The 18689-nt window shown below is 33.3% G+C and overlaps 1 protein-coding gene across 2 annotated transcripts in view; it reads right to left on the bottom strand.

The window, feature by feature from the left end:
- The window catches only part of LOC126978737 (bestrophin-4), a 69808-nt gene that overhangs the window by 19740 nt on the left and 31379 nt on the right, over positions 1-18689 (bottom strand). The window contains exons 3-4 of one of the 2 annotated variants that reach the window (XM_050827783.1): positions 15171-15351; positions 1990-2119 (exon numbers count right to left, since the gene is read on the bottom strand). In XM_050827783.1, coding sequence (XP_050683740.1) covers positions 1990-2119; positions 15171-15351 — 311 coding nt within the window. The remainder of the gene's footprint in view (positions 1-1989; positions 2120-15170; positions 15352-18689) is intronic. The other variant, XM_050827784.1, reaches the window with a different exon arrangement.

An 18689-nucleotide genomic window follows, 5' to 3' on the forward strand; every position in this document is an offset into this window, starting at 1 on the left:
ACAATCGATTGTCCTTGAAACCTCTCTCCGGGAGGCTCTTTTGCACAGGATGCCAGCTAGATCATGGATACCAAAACGGCGCCTATTTCTGCCATGAAACAGTAATGTATAAATATTACTGTGTTTCTGCCTGAAGGAAAATTTGTGTGCTAGTGAAATTACTGGGCATTGCGCAATTGTAGTGCCGCTCTGAATTTTTGGGTTTTACAATAATCTTGAACGGCACTGCATAGTAATGGGCAGGGCATATTACCATCACCATCGTATTACGATTACCATCAGCTGAACTGCACAACATCACTGCTCGACAGATACAGTTGAACCAGAGTTGACCTCTATTGAGGCAAATGATGAATAAATGATAAACTATAATTCAAATAGTATTTTAATATTCCATATTGTATATTTGATCAGTTTGGGTGAGTTGCATGCTCGGTATTTTATATCGTTTTGTTTATGAATGGAACTACGTTTGCCATCAACATCAATAAACAAGATGTGAGAATAAATTAATATTTTAGCAACGAGTTTCTTTTGCAATACTGCTATGAGATAATATTGGACTTGTGTGAATCTTACAGTTATTATTATTAGGATCACACGAATTTCAATCCTTAAAAACAGTATTTTATTTCAATGTGGTTTAAATATGATTAATTAAAAATATGCTTTAACTAACCCACCGCTTTAGTTGTTAGAGTCTATAATAATTACTATTAACTTATATAATATACTAGCTGACCCGACAGACGTTGTACTGTAGATAATAAAAAAAAATACTGTTTTATACAAATTTGCCTAAAATATTTCAAAGCATCAAGAATTATTTCGTTGTTATAATGAAATTGTTTCACGGTTGAACTGTCACACCGTGCTTAACCACTAAATTCTCTCATAGAAAATATGTCCATACATACCAAATATTGAAAATAAAAATAATTATTGGTCCCAAATCGAAATAAAAACTATCCTATCTCCCAAGTTGGACTGAACTGCTCTTCATGATGTAATTCCCATTAAAATCCGTTTATTAGTTTAAGAGTCTGTCGCGGAAAAACAACGTGGCACGTAATTTATATATATTAAGATTGTAACAAATAATAAGAAGCTTAATAGTTACATATGCTGATTTTTAATGAGAAAATATGACTTTAGAATAGAGCCTATTACCGAAACCTGTTAACAATTCATCAAAATTCTTCCGTGTAAGCCAGTACGCAATCTCTTCAAAACTCAATTGATAACATGCATTGGTAATTGGTTTTAAATTAACTACCTATTTATTTTCTGCCATAAATCTGCTCAACACTTTTGAATGTATTCAATAGTCGACATGAAAATGCTGTATTTTTTATTGTGAATAAAAACACTTATAACACGCCCACATTACTTCTGGACCGTCAGTACGGTTTGCAGATTCATTACCGTTAGGTACATGTCGTGATATTTTCGTGCCACCACTGGTTTGTTTTTTAAGTTTTCATTCATACGTTGTTTTTTTAATTATATAGTTTCTGTGGTTATGCGTTTGTACATTTTATAATAATAATAATAATAATAATCAGCATCACAACCCACCACCTTTACATCAATCAATAATACAGAAAAAATGAATCGTAGGCTATTTATTAATAATAATACCCTAGTGTTGCTTGTTTTGCACACCGTACCAAAGCGACGATGTGACTTCATCGACGTCAGGTCCACAGATAATGTAACCCGGTAGTAGAAGAATATTTTTATTTCTACACAAATAAAATTTGAAAAACAAAATTTTATGAATGATCCGGGACTCGAAACCACGACCTCTGGCGTTCCGTGCCAGTGCTCTAACCAACTGTGCTAATCGTTCGAGTGACGTATCGTCATAAAATCAGGTTATCAACTGTAAAGTAGATCATGTAGATGAAGCCACAACCTGAGAGTTGAACAAACCATACAAAAGACTTATCGCTTTAAAAATATAACAAAATCTTTATTTCTACTCACCAGAGTCAACTACATGCTGCCACGTCGGAAAACGTCTCTTAACCCTCAGTGATACCCTCTGTAATGTGATCACATATGCTAATATTGCATATCGTACTATGTTCCTTCTCATCAATCTCCCAGTTTCATCCTGAAATAAAACAGAAGACTTCTTGACTCAAATCACTCATTAGTTGCATGATTTAATGGTACATAAGGAATGGTACAAAGTACAAACGAAGCAATTGTATTTGTCAAACAAAGATCAAACGTATTATTGGGATGTTCATAAAAAGTGTGTGTGTACTTATGTTTGCAAGCAAGAATTTATACTTCTTTGGCATAACGAAGCAAAAATCATTAAAATTATTTATTCCTCGTGCTATTCTGTTTTTAGAAATAACAATTTTGTAAAAATCTTGCAAAGACTTTGGCTTTGACAATAAATTATTAAATAATTAATACGGCTGTATGAACCCTTTGCCTGTCCTTATAATGGACGAACCTAAACAAAATGGGAATGAAGTAAAGGTCAGAAAATTTTAGTAACCAACTTCAACGTGTTTTTTACTTTGTGTTAGTGTACAGTGTTACAGTTAATCATAATTTTTACATAACGCACCTAAAGAAGTATAACTTCAAATACAAAATATATAAAAAACTAAATTAGTTCGCGTATAAGCTGCGCAATACAACTAAATATAAGTTATAATACACAGAAATTCATTGCAGTTAATTAACTCCTTCGCATTGCAGGTTGTCTACACAATCTTTAAGAATTATATAATAGTATAAATATAGCATCTCATAATTGCATGGTGAGCAATACTCTATACGAACTAGGTATACTTTGTGTTGGCTTATAAGATGATCGTGGTAATGAAACATTAATAAACTCAAATAGCACTTCGCCGCCTTAAAATTATTCTATTTTATTTAATAATCAGAGATACGTAATTATCGTAGCCAGTCGTAAATATAGAGCAAACCATTTCATATATTTTTATATTATTAAATTCAGCCTAAACGAAATCAGGAGAGACGACTAAGTACATCTTAGCATAAACTATCTCGGCGCATCTTTCTAAACATGATAATGACAAAACAGCAGCATTTTCACGCATTTTTGAGCAAGTTTATTAAGGAAAGAATACAAAGAATCATCCAAAAATTTAATATCTTTTGCAATATTTAAATTGATAAATTATCCTTATTGCATGTCTTGTGTTCTACTCTCGATAGACTGCCATGGATCAATTTCCATCAAATTTTAAAAGGAAGGTTTAGCTAGAGATCTTAGATCACTTATACATCTAGATAGCCTGTGACAGCTGTGAAAACTTCGAAAAGTATTGAGTTTGACAGTTAACCTCTATTTTGAGCAATGAACGCAACTAGCTCAAAGTAGGACGTAGCGTAAGTAGGCTTGGGTTATCTCAAGAAACGCGAATAATCAGAGCAAATTTTATTAGAATAATATGTATATATCACTAGATGCTACCCGTGACGTCCGTCGTCCATGTGCACACTTTAAAAGCAAATATATATATTATGCCTGGATCTAGCATGACAATTAGTAGCCTATATGTTTTCCCAACCTTTTGTAAAAATTTCAAATTTGAATTAATTATTATTATTCAGTAGTTCATGTGCCACCGGACCGCGCCATAGTATCGCGCACTCGGTTGGTCATGCCGTAACTTTTTAAAATTTGAATCCAAATAATGTGGCGTGAAACGCAAACTTTATCTACTTTAAATAACAGAAGCGATAAAATTGTTTATTTTAATATAACAACTTATTTCAGCAAATGTGCATTAAAATAAATAATGTATTTTTATTATATTTTATCGTTCAATATTTTGGCGATCACGGCTTAGACATAAGAGATAGATATATGCTGTCGCAGTCTTTTTTATAGGACTATTTAAGATAAACATTTTCCTTCATTACATATGTGTAACTCCAACGATTTTTGCGGTTCATGCGAGAATAGCTCGCGAATGGAAGGTTTTTTTCCTACTGACACTTATATCGTTATATTTTGATAAATTCACACTATATATTTATAAATTCTAGTCTATGTTTTATTCTGATGTGTAACCTACGCTATTGTACACTTACACATCAACTTCACAAATTTCGAATTTATATATAACGTGAAAATGAAGGGATATAAAAAGATAAACTTAATAAAATTTAATAGAATTTAAAAAATTTAATTTGAAAAGGTCATTCATGAGAATAAAAAATTAATCGATACGATATATTACGACGTAAAGTCATAAAGTGTGTCGAATCGCTTACCTTCCAACCAGTTGGTAAGCCAATTAAATTTCGTCACATGTTATAGAAAAACATAACTTCGTTACTACGACGCATAATATAATGAAAAATAAATATTCAACAATTTATGCATACCCGAAGTATAACTAAGTCAACTTAACATAATATGTAATAAAGGACAAACGATAACCTTTACTATACCAATGACGCATAGTTTTTTTTTGTAAGAGTAGGACAAACAAGCTGATACGGATCACGTGATGTTGAGTGATCACTGCCGCCGACATACTCTTGCAAAACCTGATGAATCACAGAAGCTTGCCAACCTTTGAGTTAAACGCTTTTTTACCCATGTCGCCGTAGGAGAAACAAGCATACGTGACATCTGATGTTAATTGATCACCATCACCCAGCTTTCCTACATCATTAGTATCACAGTAACATTGACAGCCTTCGCACGAAGGGTTCAGGTTGTCGAACAGTGCCGAAAAGCAAGCGCGGGGTCCCTAGCAAATAATTTCAAAAGCCCTGTACCTATATTGGAATTATTCGGTCACCGAGTGTCTAACGTGGAGTATGTTTCGTTTTTGTGACATTGAGTAGATTTAAGATACTTACATCTTAATTCATTTCACTTAAAGCTCAGGCAGTCTAGAGATGAGTGGGGAATAAATATGCGTGGCCCATAGCAATTGCTACTGTTGCTATGTGATTAATCCGCCACTAGTATGAAAAGGGTAGTGGTAGGTAGAATATATTAAAAAATATTGACCTTATAAACTGTCATTTATTACAAGTTTGTTGAAGTAAGAACAAAACGAAATGTACGCGCCTGCAATCAATTAATTGTAAAGGTCTTCTCGCATCACATGACTGTTGCTGTTTTATTCTTTTTTCTCTATAAATTACTTCATTTTGTTTTTGTTTTTCCCATGGAGGTGCCACATACTGGGAAAACATCTAGGGTCACCGAGGACTCCACCAGGAGATGGGTGACATCAGAGTATTTGATTAACTGTGTTTAGGAATAGGTATGGGAAGGATAATCGTCTGTTTTATTATTTACATCGAGTTATAGATATAGAACGCGCTTACTTATACGTAAGTCTCTTTCTTGTTATTTCTTCGGTACAGAACTCGTGCTGCGAGATTCCTGGTAATAGTATTTTTTTTTTAATATGACGATGGGCACTAGAGTGGTGCGTCACCCGTCTTAAGTGCCACAGAGTATATATAAATTCCATAGCGGACGTATATCGCACATTATGATGCTACGTTATTATGATAGTAATCTATAAAAGTAAATGTTTTTTACTATCCTTGGCGCGCAAAATAAAATTCACTAATTCTTTTGCGAATCACAAAATAAACATAGTTTCGAAAATTAATTAATTTGTAAAGGTGTTTATAACACAAACTGTTTTTCGTAACATATGCTAATTAGCTTTGTTCGATTTTTTTTAATTAAGAACTTCTTTTTGTACGATATGAGCCCTCACGATGGACTATGTAACTATCGTTCGAGTAAAATCGGCTCGAGTCGACTAAGGGAGTGCAATCATTCCGAACAAAATTTTCTAGAGTAATCTATATATATTAAATTCTCGTGTCGCAATGTTAGTTGCCATATCGAAATAAAATTGTTTTCTTTTATTATGTTAACCTTGCCTTGTGGACAGTAAGTAATATTTCATATACCTACATACATGAAAATTGTTCGAAAGGAAAATTTGAACTAATGCAGAGATATAATAGATACATATAGTTACAATACAGTAAAAATTATCTTGGACTCTGAGCGTTACCGTGATGCAATGCAATGCACGTAACGGAAAACATACTGTTAACGTTAATGTTAAATTTTTTATAATAGTCTATCACCTTAATATTATAAAGGCATAAAGGCATTTATGTTCTCAAAATTGATTCCTTTAGAATTCTTTTTGATATCATTTCTTATACTACTAGATACTACTACCGCTTCGGAAACAAATGGCGCTCTGAGAGAGAAGAAGCGGCGCAAGAAACTCTCCCAGCATTCTTTTTTTGCGCTCTTTTCAATAAAATTATACAATATTGTACAGTCATTTCTATCGCTATAAAATAATCACAATCTAGTCCCAGGCTGTCCGATCATTGAGATATTCAGCAGTGGAGTAATAGGAAATACGACAGAGCCATTTTTTTTATAAAAGATTTAAATTTATTTATAGATAATGCCTGAACAGTGGCTGGGACTTAAATATAGAAGTGTATACATTTACCCTTAAAGCTATTATGTAGGTATCTTATGAAGCCTACTAGAACTAGTTACAAGCAATCCCTTATTTCTAGTGTTATAATAATGAAAATCACTATTAAGAGCAAAAAGGTGACGATTTTTGTGAACATATATTAAATTTTCATAAATGTACTGACAATGAACAGTCATAATATTTATTTCTTTAATTTTTTTTTATACTATAGCATAAACGATTTTCTTAATGATATCACAGACTGAGAATGAAGCGAACACCCTCAGGCTTTTTAATAATAAATGTTTATTGTACGATATTACATTGTTATCCATATTTTTATTTAAAAAAACCGCTGAGTTTCTTGCGCCCGTTCTTCTCAGGCCTGAGGCAATCTTTTTTGAATGGGTGGTAGTTTTTGACGTACACTAAGTGATTTTGAATAAATTAATTTGAAATTGAATTAAACTATGCTATACTATCTATCTAAAAACATCGGCACTTCGAGAGTTCCGACAAAAGTGATAACTTGAACAATTACTTGTGTATTTGAATCGTCAGGAAATATATATTGTGCAGGAAATACTATTAAATAAAGTGTTTTTGGTAACGGTTATTCTTCCATATCAAAAATGCATGTTGCATTTGTACTGTGTACGTACATACAAAATATATGTACAAACTTTTATGCAGAGGTATCGGAAATGATCATAGTATTGTCCAATGGTTGTTTTCTATCTCAAAAAAAGGACAACGCGCCTTAAGAAGCTTTCAATTAAAAAAAAAGATAATATTTAACTATACAAATTAAATTTGTAATCAAAATTTATGAACGAAGCGGGTCTTAATCCCGCGACCTCTCGGGTTCGAGCGCTCTTATCAACTGAGCCAACCGTTCGAGTGACGTATAGTACGCAAATCATGGTATGTCTTGTTCTACTCTCAGGTTGTGGCTCAGATAATATTTTGTCTAATCAGCTCCAGTTCTTTGAAACTAAACCAAAGACATTCACTTATCAAGTTTTGTTTGTGTTATAACCTCAGATTTGTTCTGATATTTTTATAAACATGCAGATTACCGGTTGGCGTCAATCAAAGCTATAAATAATAATTTATTCACAAACCAATTACATTTACAATCCATAAACTTCCATTACTAATTTAAAGAATCTGCGCAACATGTCGGTATTGAATCGAATAAGTATACATGTATGTAATAAAGTCCCACTCAATGCTTAGATATTGTCTCTAAATAATTTTGAAGTTTTTTTTAATGAAAATACGGGACGAGACGAGCAAGACGTACAGCTAATGGTAATTGATACGTCCTACCCATTACAATGCAGTACCGCTTAGAATTCTTGAGAAACCCAAAAGTGTGACCAAAAAATCTGAGCAGCACTACAATTGCGCTCGTCACCTTGAGACATAAGATGTTCAGTCTCATTTGCCTAGTATATTCACAAGCTACGACGCCCTTCAACCCGAAACACAGTAATGTTTACAAATTACTGCTTCACGGCAGAAATAGGCGCCGTTGTGGTACCCTTAATCTAGCCGGCGTCCTGTGCAAAATAGCCTCCCACAGGTATTTGAACAAGGGCTCTGCAGAGGGTTGTTTGTTAACCCTGGCATCAGGTACTATGCAGTTTATTAATTGATGCTCCGATTAGCTAAAAAGCTACTGATACACTTGCAAAACATCTCAGGAAGCCCATAAGAGGACAACTTCGCTAGAAACGATCTACAAGCGCTATACAGGGCGTCCCACGGCTATTGCACATGCAGGTAATTCCCTTAAAAATTGTAGAATGTAGGCGTAACATTTTACTGAAGGAAGACTTTATTTCCATTTAAAAAACAAATTAAACTGTATTCATAGATTTTTAAATAATTGCCTGATTAAACCGGCAAGTGAAACCAATGCATACCTACAATGTGTCGACACACATGCCGAGGCATGTAATAATAAAATTTTAAGAGTAGTAGGTAACTGTAAGCTATTTCATCGACGACCCCATACAGGGGGTCAAATCCATTTCCAAGTTTTCCATTAAAATAGCTTCCTGTGCGTTGTTAGTGTTCCTGTTGATTGTTATTCGGCATTGTCTCCATTCTGTGATTTTAATCTATCCCCCTATTCATAATGGTCCGCTAACTTTAAACTGTCGCTTAGGAGTGTTTTTTCTCATTCTGACTTAGGTCAATAGAAGAAGACAGAGTGCGAATTAGCAATGCTTTAAGTTAGCAGATTATTATGAATAAGGGGATAGTATTTAATCTATATGGTTTACAACCTAGAAATTATCCGTTTTGATATTTACACCAAAATAAGCCCTAATATTCTCGCATCAAATAAAAGCTTAACCTTACCGTTGGCCCACCCATTGAAATCATCTAATATTATTATTTTAAGTGAATATTAAATAATTCTTTAGTCCATACTATATTTCCAAAAGAATTTGATTTAAGATTGTGAAACAACTTAATAAAACAACCTTCACCTCAATTACATTGCTTCCTAATAGCAAGGTTTCAACGAAAATTATACATTTATGAAGTAGTTAGTTGGACACGCCTTAAGTAGTAAAACTTATTTGTCAGAGTACTCATCGGCTATAGCAGCTATCACAAGCTATTATTAGCGTAAGTAATAGATTGAACATCTTTAACGTTTTATATTGGGACCTAACTCAAGTGGAAAAATTCATTGAATTCGGCGTTATTTTGTGGATATGTATACTTATCTTAATGTGACGAGTTAACTTAAGTATTCATTCCCCTAAGAGACGTTATTTTACATGCCTCTAAAGCCCGCTCGCACGACTAATAGTTAGCAGTTATACGCGTCCTCTACAGAAGAATCGGCCCACACTAAAATTCCGACGGAACGAGCGAGTTAATCGGTAAAGTAAAACTCTGCTTAAACCAATTCGACAAGTGTTACGCCTCTACACGAGGAATCGAGGATTCGCCGAACTCTGAAACAAGAGTGCCCGCTGACTCGTTCCATAACATTAAGATAGTCAAGTGGATTAAATTTAATTATTTATTTACCCGAATAATAACAATGGATTCATCCAACAACGTTCGATAGAAAAGCCCAACTCACAGCGACGCCATAGCGACATCTCCGGCTGCGTATCCAAACAATTCATATTAAAATTAAGGGCAGTTAGTTAGCTCACTTGCCGACGGTTTGGCAATGTCGCCATTTTAGAAGCGTGGCCACGATAGTCAACGCGCTGTGTGTACTCTAAAGACATGCCAAGCTATCGACGTCACCAATTAAATGTACACGAGCAAGCTGCGTCTCACTCACTCAGTGTTTAACCTGGCGCAAAAACAGACGCATGCGTGTTTGTAGAAAGAATGAGTGTCGAAACACAAAACACCACAGGGTAGCCACTGGCTACTCCATTTGGTAACCATGTAGCGAAGGTAGCCATGCCTACATAGGCGGCGACGTCGCCGTGGCGTCTCGGTGAGTTAGGTCTCTAAGGACATATCGTAGTCTGATAGGGGAACAGTAAAAGTGTGTCTAAAGACAATGTAAGCACACTTTACTCCTTAGTCATGTGTCAACTGTCACTGTCTGAATCGGGTTCAAAATTCAACATACGTAACCTAAACTGAATAAATGTTTTATATTGCTTCTTATTGACCAAGAATATTTATATATATATAAATAATACAGCAGTCGAAGGTTATTATGGTGTTATTATAATTTGTAGCATGTTCCATATTTCGGTCTTTGTTTTTATACGACGTGATTTATAAGTACATATAGAACGTCATTGGATTCATCGTTTTTAAAACAACACAAAAATCAATTACTGGCAAATTTATCAAGTGAACAGGCTCAGTTACTGTGTGTAGGTACTATACACCACTGTGATCATAATTGCATAGCACAGACTATATTGTATTCTGAGCATATAATATCTGGAATCAGGTTAAAGAAGCAACACATATATTTATGTAATATGAGTTTAGTTTTAAATATATTTATGCTAAGTCTCCTACTTGTATTCTGAATTATTATCTGAAAATTTATCCAAGCATAAAATATCAGTACGGACGGGACATAACAAAATTTATAAAAAAATCTGCAGGCAAATCAAAGCAATAAGCCAAAGTTATAAAATTATTATTACAGTTGATCATTTTATGCCTATATTTAGAAATAAGTAATTAATGTTCGATCAGGTAATAATTCAAAATAACAAATCTAAGTCCATGACCTATCTATCTTTATTAACATATTTAATCAATGGATGTTTTTCTTTTATATTATTTATGGCACGTTTACTTGCAAACCACAGATTGATAATTCATACATAGTAATAACACCATATTTGCACAAAGAAAATACTAGAACTGCGAAAGTAATTTCTGGTATGACGTAAACATAGTGATGTAATAAATAGCTTACCAAAATTACTGCTCATTTACACTAAAATAATGCCAAGGAAGTCGTCATCGCAAAGGTTAATTATAAATAATTCATTAAACCTCAACAAAAAATATAACAATGCATGAGAAGGATTGTTTACGTTTTGGTTAAATTTCAATAGATTCTGATTTATCATTGAATTAAATAATTACAAAACAAACAAAAAGCGACAGAATTTTGCAGTACTCTGACTGTCAGTAGTCTGATTTCTCCAACAAAACCTTAAACTACATTAACTCTGCAAATGTTTACTTCGTATTGACCTAAATAGGAGATGTATTAGCATTAAGAAAGGCTTTAAAATTAAGAATGTAGAATTCAAAATGTAGCCTTTTCGATAGAATTTAGTTTTATTTATTACTGAAACTTCAATAATTTTTTAATGAGAAAAATAAAGTGAACAACCTAGGTTTAGTGTAAAATTCCCGTAAAAATATTCACAATTTTTTTTTTGCAAGCAGAGGGTAATTGAGCGTATCGACATTCTCCTGTAGCACCAGAGGAATTACAGGAGCATTGCCGGCATTTATAGAAAAGAGTACACGCTTTTTTGTGGTCACTAACAGCGTTTTCTTCCAAACCTCATATCGGTAATTCATCCGGCAAAAAAGTAATTTGTATTTTTATCTAACAGTATTGATAAAAACAAAAACTAACATTCAGCTTGGCTGCCGCTTGTAAATAACACGATATTCTCTAAATAATACAACAATAGCATTCGCGTCACTTTATATCGTGCGGCAATATATAAAAAACATCACATAAATATAGTTAAACTAATAGTCTTTGTATTCAAGCCTTCGCATTACAATCTCGCACCTTGGTAACGCTTCGTTTGCGATTGCACAGACCTTTAGAAAATCACATAGATTAGGTAATAAAGAAAATTTCACAAATTAGTTAAGTGATTTAGTTAAATATATATTATCTTGAAAATATTCTAATTAGACTTATTAAGGATTGGAGTTACATTGTATGGTATTATATATACATTTTTACTAATTATTTAATAGACTATTAAAAATAGCCTAGATTTTGAGTAAATTTACTTCTATAATTCAAAGTATTGTGTCTGTTGCAGGCTGCAGCTATCTACTAACGGCCATACCCAATATATTATCTACAGATAGAGATAAATTACTATCTTCTACTGTCAGTAATTAGCTGACAATAATATGTAGCTGTCCCGATATATCCGATAAGTCATTCTTATCGCCTTATATTGGGACGCGTGAATTAAAATTTCCATACTTATTTATTTATTTTATTAAAGGAAAACCAACAGCTAATACAATTTCTGTAGATACTTAAATAGTAACAAACAGCCAATTACAGGTTTTCACTAATGGAACAAACTTCTATCGCTGGTGAGCTATACGGTATATATAATATATAGTAAGCTATAACTATACCTACGCCCATTGACAGACAGCGTGTACGGATAAGAGTTACCGTCGATACGTTTATTTGGACAGAAAAGTAAACGATAGTTACGATTTTTATCTCAAGTAAGAGATAGACTGAATATTGGGTACGGCCGTAAGAGGACCGTCATGTTATTACTTATGCTAAGAGTAGGTATCGCGGAATAAGATTATGCGACCAAAGTCACAATCAGCTGCTTGTATGTAATATGCCAGCTCGTTTGCATAAAATTTGTCGTCGGAAAGATTGGTTGGAGATTGCTACAGTGACAAAACACGGTTGAATTTCGACCGTACGAAGTGGCTGCTTATCGTGTGTAACTAAACTCCATTTTTATCGCAGTACCTGACTTGAAGCACGAAAAAAGAACATATCTTAAGGAAGCAAGACAGAATAGCAAGGCGAATCTATTGTAAACGATTTTGATTGACAAGTCGTAAACAGACAGCCACACTTGACATTAGCCCCTTTGTATTTCATATATTGGATGCAGTTTCTTGTATGTTCTTCTCACGAGCTCTACTTTTTCCGAACATATGGAAGATCCAGTAATTTAAAAGAAATAAAAAAAATAACATTTGTTATATTAGTTGTTTTCAGGTCTCGAAGAGAATCTTTCGGACATCATGCAAATAAATCCTAACTAAACGAAGAGCTAAATATTTGGATTAATATTTCTATGTAATCAGCTGTTTACCAGCTGTATTCAAAAAATAATAAGATTAAAGAGCGCTACATCAATAACTTTTAATAAGGCAGTTTTTTTAGCTTTTCAAACTAAATTTAGTTTAAGAACTCTGAAATCTTTATGGGATCTGGGATAAACAATTAAATGTTTTATTTTCATTTCAATCGCTTCTTTAAGAACATCAACGCGAGCGACGCCGCGGGTAACAGCTAGTAATCCAATAAAAAGCGCCGACAGCATTTTTTTTATCTCACGATTCTGTTCACAGAAAATAAACGAATTTATTTATAGCTCATTTATTTTTTCGTCTTACTTTTCGTTTAAATATTCCTTCCTAAGTATTTTTTATGATGACTAAGGTCATGCATAATTTTGATTTTAAACTAACAATGCTTTAAATGACGCAATGCTAAGTACCGTTTTTATCATCAAACTTGAATTATGAATGCAAACGTATATAATTAATGAGAGTAAAACCAATTTCATGCATAGTTTATTAACTCAGGCATTGTCACTCTTGCATGAGCGGTGATCTTGAAGTCTTGCACCATATTCTTGAATAACAAATGAGATTGGTTGAAATTGTTTATATTTATCTTAGATGATTTATATCGCTAGATAGACTGTGACAGCTGTGAACATGACGAAAAAGATAGCGGCGAACTGTTAACCTCTATTTTCAGAAACGCACGCATACTAAAACGAAGTGACATACGTATCGCGACTGTAAGACGTATTGTACTGTACTGTTATAAACCTAACCTAACAGAAATAAGCTCTATCTAAACGTATAAATTATCTAAGATATTGTAATAACATTTACGGCCGTTCCCAATATTCAGTCTATCTCTTACTTGAGATAAAATCGTAACTATCGTTGACTTTTCTGTCACAATAAACTTATCGACGGTAACTCACCTTATCCGAACACGCTGTCTGTCATTGGGACGACGTATAGCTTACCAGCAATAGAAGTTTGTATGGAAATTTCAACTCACACGTCCCAATATAAGGCGATAAGAATTACTTGTCGGGTATATTGGGACAGCTTCAGATTATTGACAGCTAATTACTGACTTAGTAATTTATTACTACCTTCTACTGCTTTTTTATACATTTTACTGTTTATTTATCTCTATCTAGCTCTATCAACAGATAGATATAAATCTCTATCTGTAGATAGTATATTAGAATGGCCGTTAATCTACTCATTAAGGTGGACGATTAACAGTCTCTTTCTAATATTAGTATATTTTGGCCTTTGTTTAAAGACATTATAAAAATTATTTCATTTGAATACCAAATATTTGTATAAGTATATGGTATGCAAACAATGACGTTCTATATGTATTAGAGCGTCATTGTATGCAAAAGAAGAAGCGTTTACTACTTTTTCTGTTCGGTAGAATAATTAGTAAATAAATTCTCTATTTGTCTACTTTAATATCTTTCGAGAAGCACACAGCTTCGATACAATTCGCAATATCTATCATTTACTACGCTTTGACCTATATGAATACGAATCAATCAAGTTTTTTCGCATCGCAGTTTGTAAGTAAAAACCGTACCTAATAGTTTTTGCATATGAAACGTTGCGCGGACAAAACATCGCATCAGTAATCGCAAAAACAATAAAGTTTATGTTTACATATGTTTCACTGCATATAAAAATTATTATAATATAATATAAGTTATAAAACATTCAACATGCAAAAGTTATTGCGATGTAAATATAAGAATAGGTAATCTAAATACTGCAGATGTCATATTCCCTAGTACAATATAATATCAAGCTAAGAATAATAGATTCTTTTTAATTTCTCTTCATAACATGACAGAATATAAGGATGGAGGAAATTTGTATCTTTATACAAACGCTGAGTATTAAAATGTGGTGGTTTAGCATTTCTCAACTACAATACAATAAATAATATAATGAAGGAATATAAAGATGGAAGAAATTCGTATCTTTACACAAATGCTAAGTTTTGATATGTGGAGGTTTAGCATTTCTTAAATACAATGAATGGATAGATTGGTGCAATCATAGATATCATATGTAATTTAAAAAGTTGAAGGTGTAGTACATATTTATATACTTGTCTTTATTTACTTTACTAACCGCTCCAGGAATTCCAGCTGATATGAAGAGGGCTAACGTATCCGGCCAAGGCAGTAATTTGTACTGCTCCCACCATCTCTTCACGACGAGACTCACGTAGAAACCAAGCACGAAGGACATTGGTATGGATTCACTTTGCGCACCAAAGTACTGTCGAAATTTTTCAAACATCCTGTAAGAAATTAAACTGTTACAATTTTTGTCTGTTACATTGTTTCAAAATCAGTGAACGTATATAAAACATGGAAGCAGTCTTGCCATACTATCAAAACGTTGATAATTAGCACCAAAAATTCACAATACAGCAATGAGTAAACTATCACTGCATAAAATAAAGAGTGTTATTGGTTTTGAATCTTGATCGATATTACGATGTGCTATGTCACTTTGTCATGCGGCCAACGTCTTTGACGTGATTGGCTCTCGGCTCGGCATGATTACGGTAACTAAGGGTAACTGGATCGCGCGCTTGACATATTGTCAATGTTTATCAGATAGGTGGACGATACATGCGTTATATATGATAGTCATAATAAAAGAAATGGAATTTGGAACTATACATTTTAGCTAGATTAGTATACACCTTCAAAAAAAAGTGTACAGTTTTATAAAAGGCCGACAACGATTCTGTGATTCCTCTGGTCATACACGTGAATATGGTCAGCTTAAATTTAAGTTTAAATAATAGATGAATTGTCAATAATACATTAATTGTACCAGAATATTTATTAAAGATCACAAAAAGAATGCACACAAAACATACAAACAAAATTTATGTGGTAAAAAATAAAAGTGTAGAGAAACTTATTGTTACAACACTGAATATAAAATTATGTTTGAAATATTTATATGACGCACTTTATTACAACCATATAATTTATATTCTAATTTAATTTTTGTGGAGATGAGTATATCAAGTAGTCTCTTCTTGCAATGTGGTGCATATGAGTGCTAACAAACTCTTAAAAACAAATGCTGTGTGTTTTTTCAAGGAGTAAAATCGTATTGCCATGGAGCCAAATAAATTCTCCTGGTACATTAGTACTGATTACAGTACAGCGCTTTTATAAAGTATCCTGAATTTATTATTGGATAAATAGAAATCTTCACTTATAAATTGAAGTGATCTCATTTGAGATGTCTTGTTAGGTCTCCAATTGAACAGTCTTTATGCATAATCTTGACGACTCCTGTCTTATAGGAATCTAAATTAAAAATAACGTGAAATAAGAACATTTTTTATATAGGATAGAAAGAATCGAAAAAAAAGTGAGCATTACTGTGTGTGTTATAGTACAAAGTGAACAAAAAAAGATATAGCAGAATACTATCGTATAAAAAGGCAAAATTAAAACCAAATCTGTTAGTAACTAAATAATTATTTTAATTCTATAATAAAATGTCCTACTACCTACAGTATGCATAATGCCATCCCTCAAATAAAATACATGTTATTGTATTTTTATATAATTGGTCTACTTACACGTGAAAAGTGATTCAATTCACCTTGGGATGACGATCCGAAAAATTTCAGCACCTTGTTTAATCTGTTTTGAAAATCCCGCCCGATCAGCATCCGATCGTACTCACTCGCCTAACCGAACTTATCCGCGTGCTGGGACAGTTTTTAAGCGCTATGTGTTTACGTTAATTTTTGCCTCTAGAGAAATTTGAATGACCCTTCCGTCGATCGGTTCCGATTGTCATTAGCTAAACTAATTTATGCAAGTCGGGTTTTTGATTTACTCTATTGTTTGAATAAGCGACCTTAATCGCTAAACATTACGAGTTATACGTAAATGTCAAAACTATTTACTAAATGCAAACATTGACAAAGTAACAAAGAGTCCATACTCTATGTTACTTTGTTAATTTTGACATCACATGACTATCGCCATCGATAGCCAACCTCATTTTCGATTAACTTACCTTTTTAGTATTTAGAATAAAACTGTATAAACTATAGTATAATGTCACAATTAACTACGACAACTAGGTACGACAAAAACCAACAACAAGGTTTCCGTACCACGGTACAACAAATATCAAGATAAGTACTTAGTATGAGATACAGGAGGACCCATAAAACCCTAACCACTGGGTGACCCTGCCTACTGAGCTAGAGGTCCCGGGGTCCAATCTCGGTAGATACAAGCATTTATATGATGAATGGGGACGATTGTTTCGAAGTCATGTATGTTTGAGTAAGTATATTGTATTAAATATGTCGTTGTTTTGCACCTAAAGAACAGGCTAGATTATGGGTACCACAACGGCACCTATTTCTGCCGCGAAGCAGTAATGTGTAAGCATTACTGTGTTTCGGTCTGAAGTTCGCCGTAGCTAGTGAAATTACTGGGCAAATGAGACTTTACATCTTTTGTCTCAAGGTGACGAGCGCAGTTGTAGTGCCGCTCAGAATTTTTGATTTTATATGGGCAAGGCGTATCAATTACAATCAGATGAACGTCCTGCTCGTCTCGGCCCTTATTATCATAAAAAAAGGCTATGCCTAGTTTGGAGCAAGATGGTTAGTGTAAAAGTGTGTCAATATAAAAAAAAGCCAACAGTCTCAATTTAATTTGCTTAGCGGTATTTAGAAGTCACAATCTTGTTTTTTATTTTAGGGAATAAGTACAGCTTCAACATTATAGCTGTCTTACTATTGCGTTTTATGAGATACAGGTACGGAAGATGGTAAGGTAGAGTATGGTTTTATTGACAATAAATGTTGGATGCCACATTATAACGTAAAAATCAATATTAAACATTCATACACTGCATCATTCAATATTTTTACAAGGAAACCATGAGACTATGAAGATAAACGCAAGATAGTATTACACGCAGTGTATTTTTATCTGACGGTCACATTCATACGAGATCTAGAATTTTCCTTGTAAACGTTTCTAGAAAATTGTAATTCTTGAAAATAATAGATTAGGAAAGAAAATTGCACATAGAGTCTTCATTCATTAATATACATTTTAATCTTATTTGTAACTAGCTGGCCCGGCAAACGTTGTTTTGCCGTATATATTATTTTTAGAGTTTGACCGTTGCGCATTGCAATATTAATTTATTTTTCGAAAATAAAACAATGTTTCTAATAATAACGTAGCATAGTTACTCCTTATTACATCAGCTACCTGCCAATAAAAGTCCCGTCAAAGACGGTCGGATATATATTCATATACATATAGTAAAAAACGGTTATTTCAATATTACAAACAGACACTCCAATTTTATTTATCTTAATATATATAAATTACGTGACACGTTGTTTGTTCGCGATGGACTCCTACACTAATGAACGGATTATAATGGGGATTACTTCATTGAGTGCAGTTTGGTCCAACTTGAGAGATAAGATAGTTTTTATTTCGACTGGTGACCCATAATTATTTATATTTTCAATATTTGTTTTGTATGGACATATTTTCTATGAGAGAATTTAGTGACGCACGGTTTGACAGTTCCACTGTGAAACAAATTCATTATAACCACACG

This window comes from Leptidea sinapis, chromosome Z, assembly GCF_905404315.1.
Source record: "Leptidea sinapis chromosome Z, ilLepSina1.1, whole genome shotgun sequence".
NCBI lineage: Eukaryota > Metazoa > Arthropoda > Insecta > Lepidoptera > Pieridae > Leptidea > Leptidea sinapis.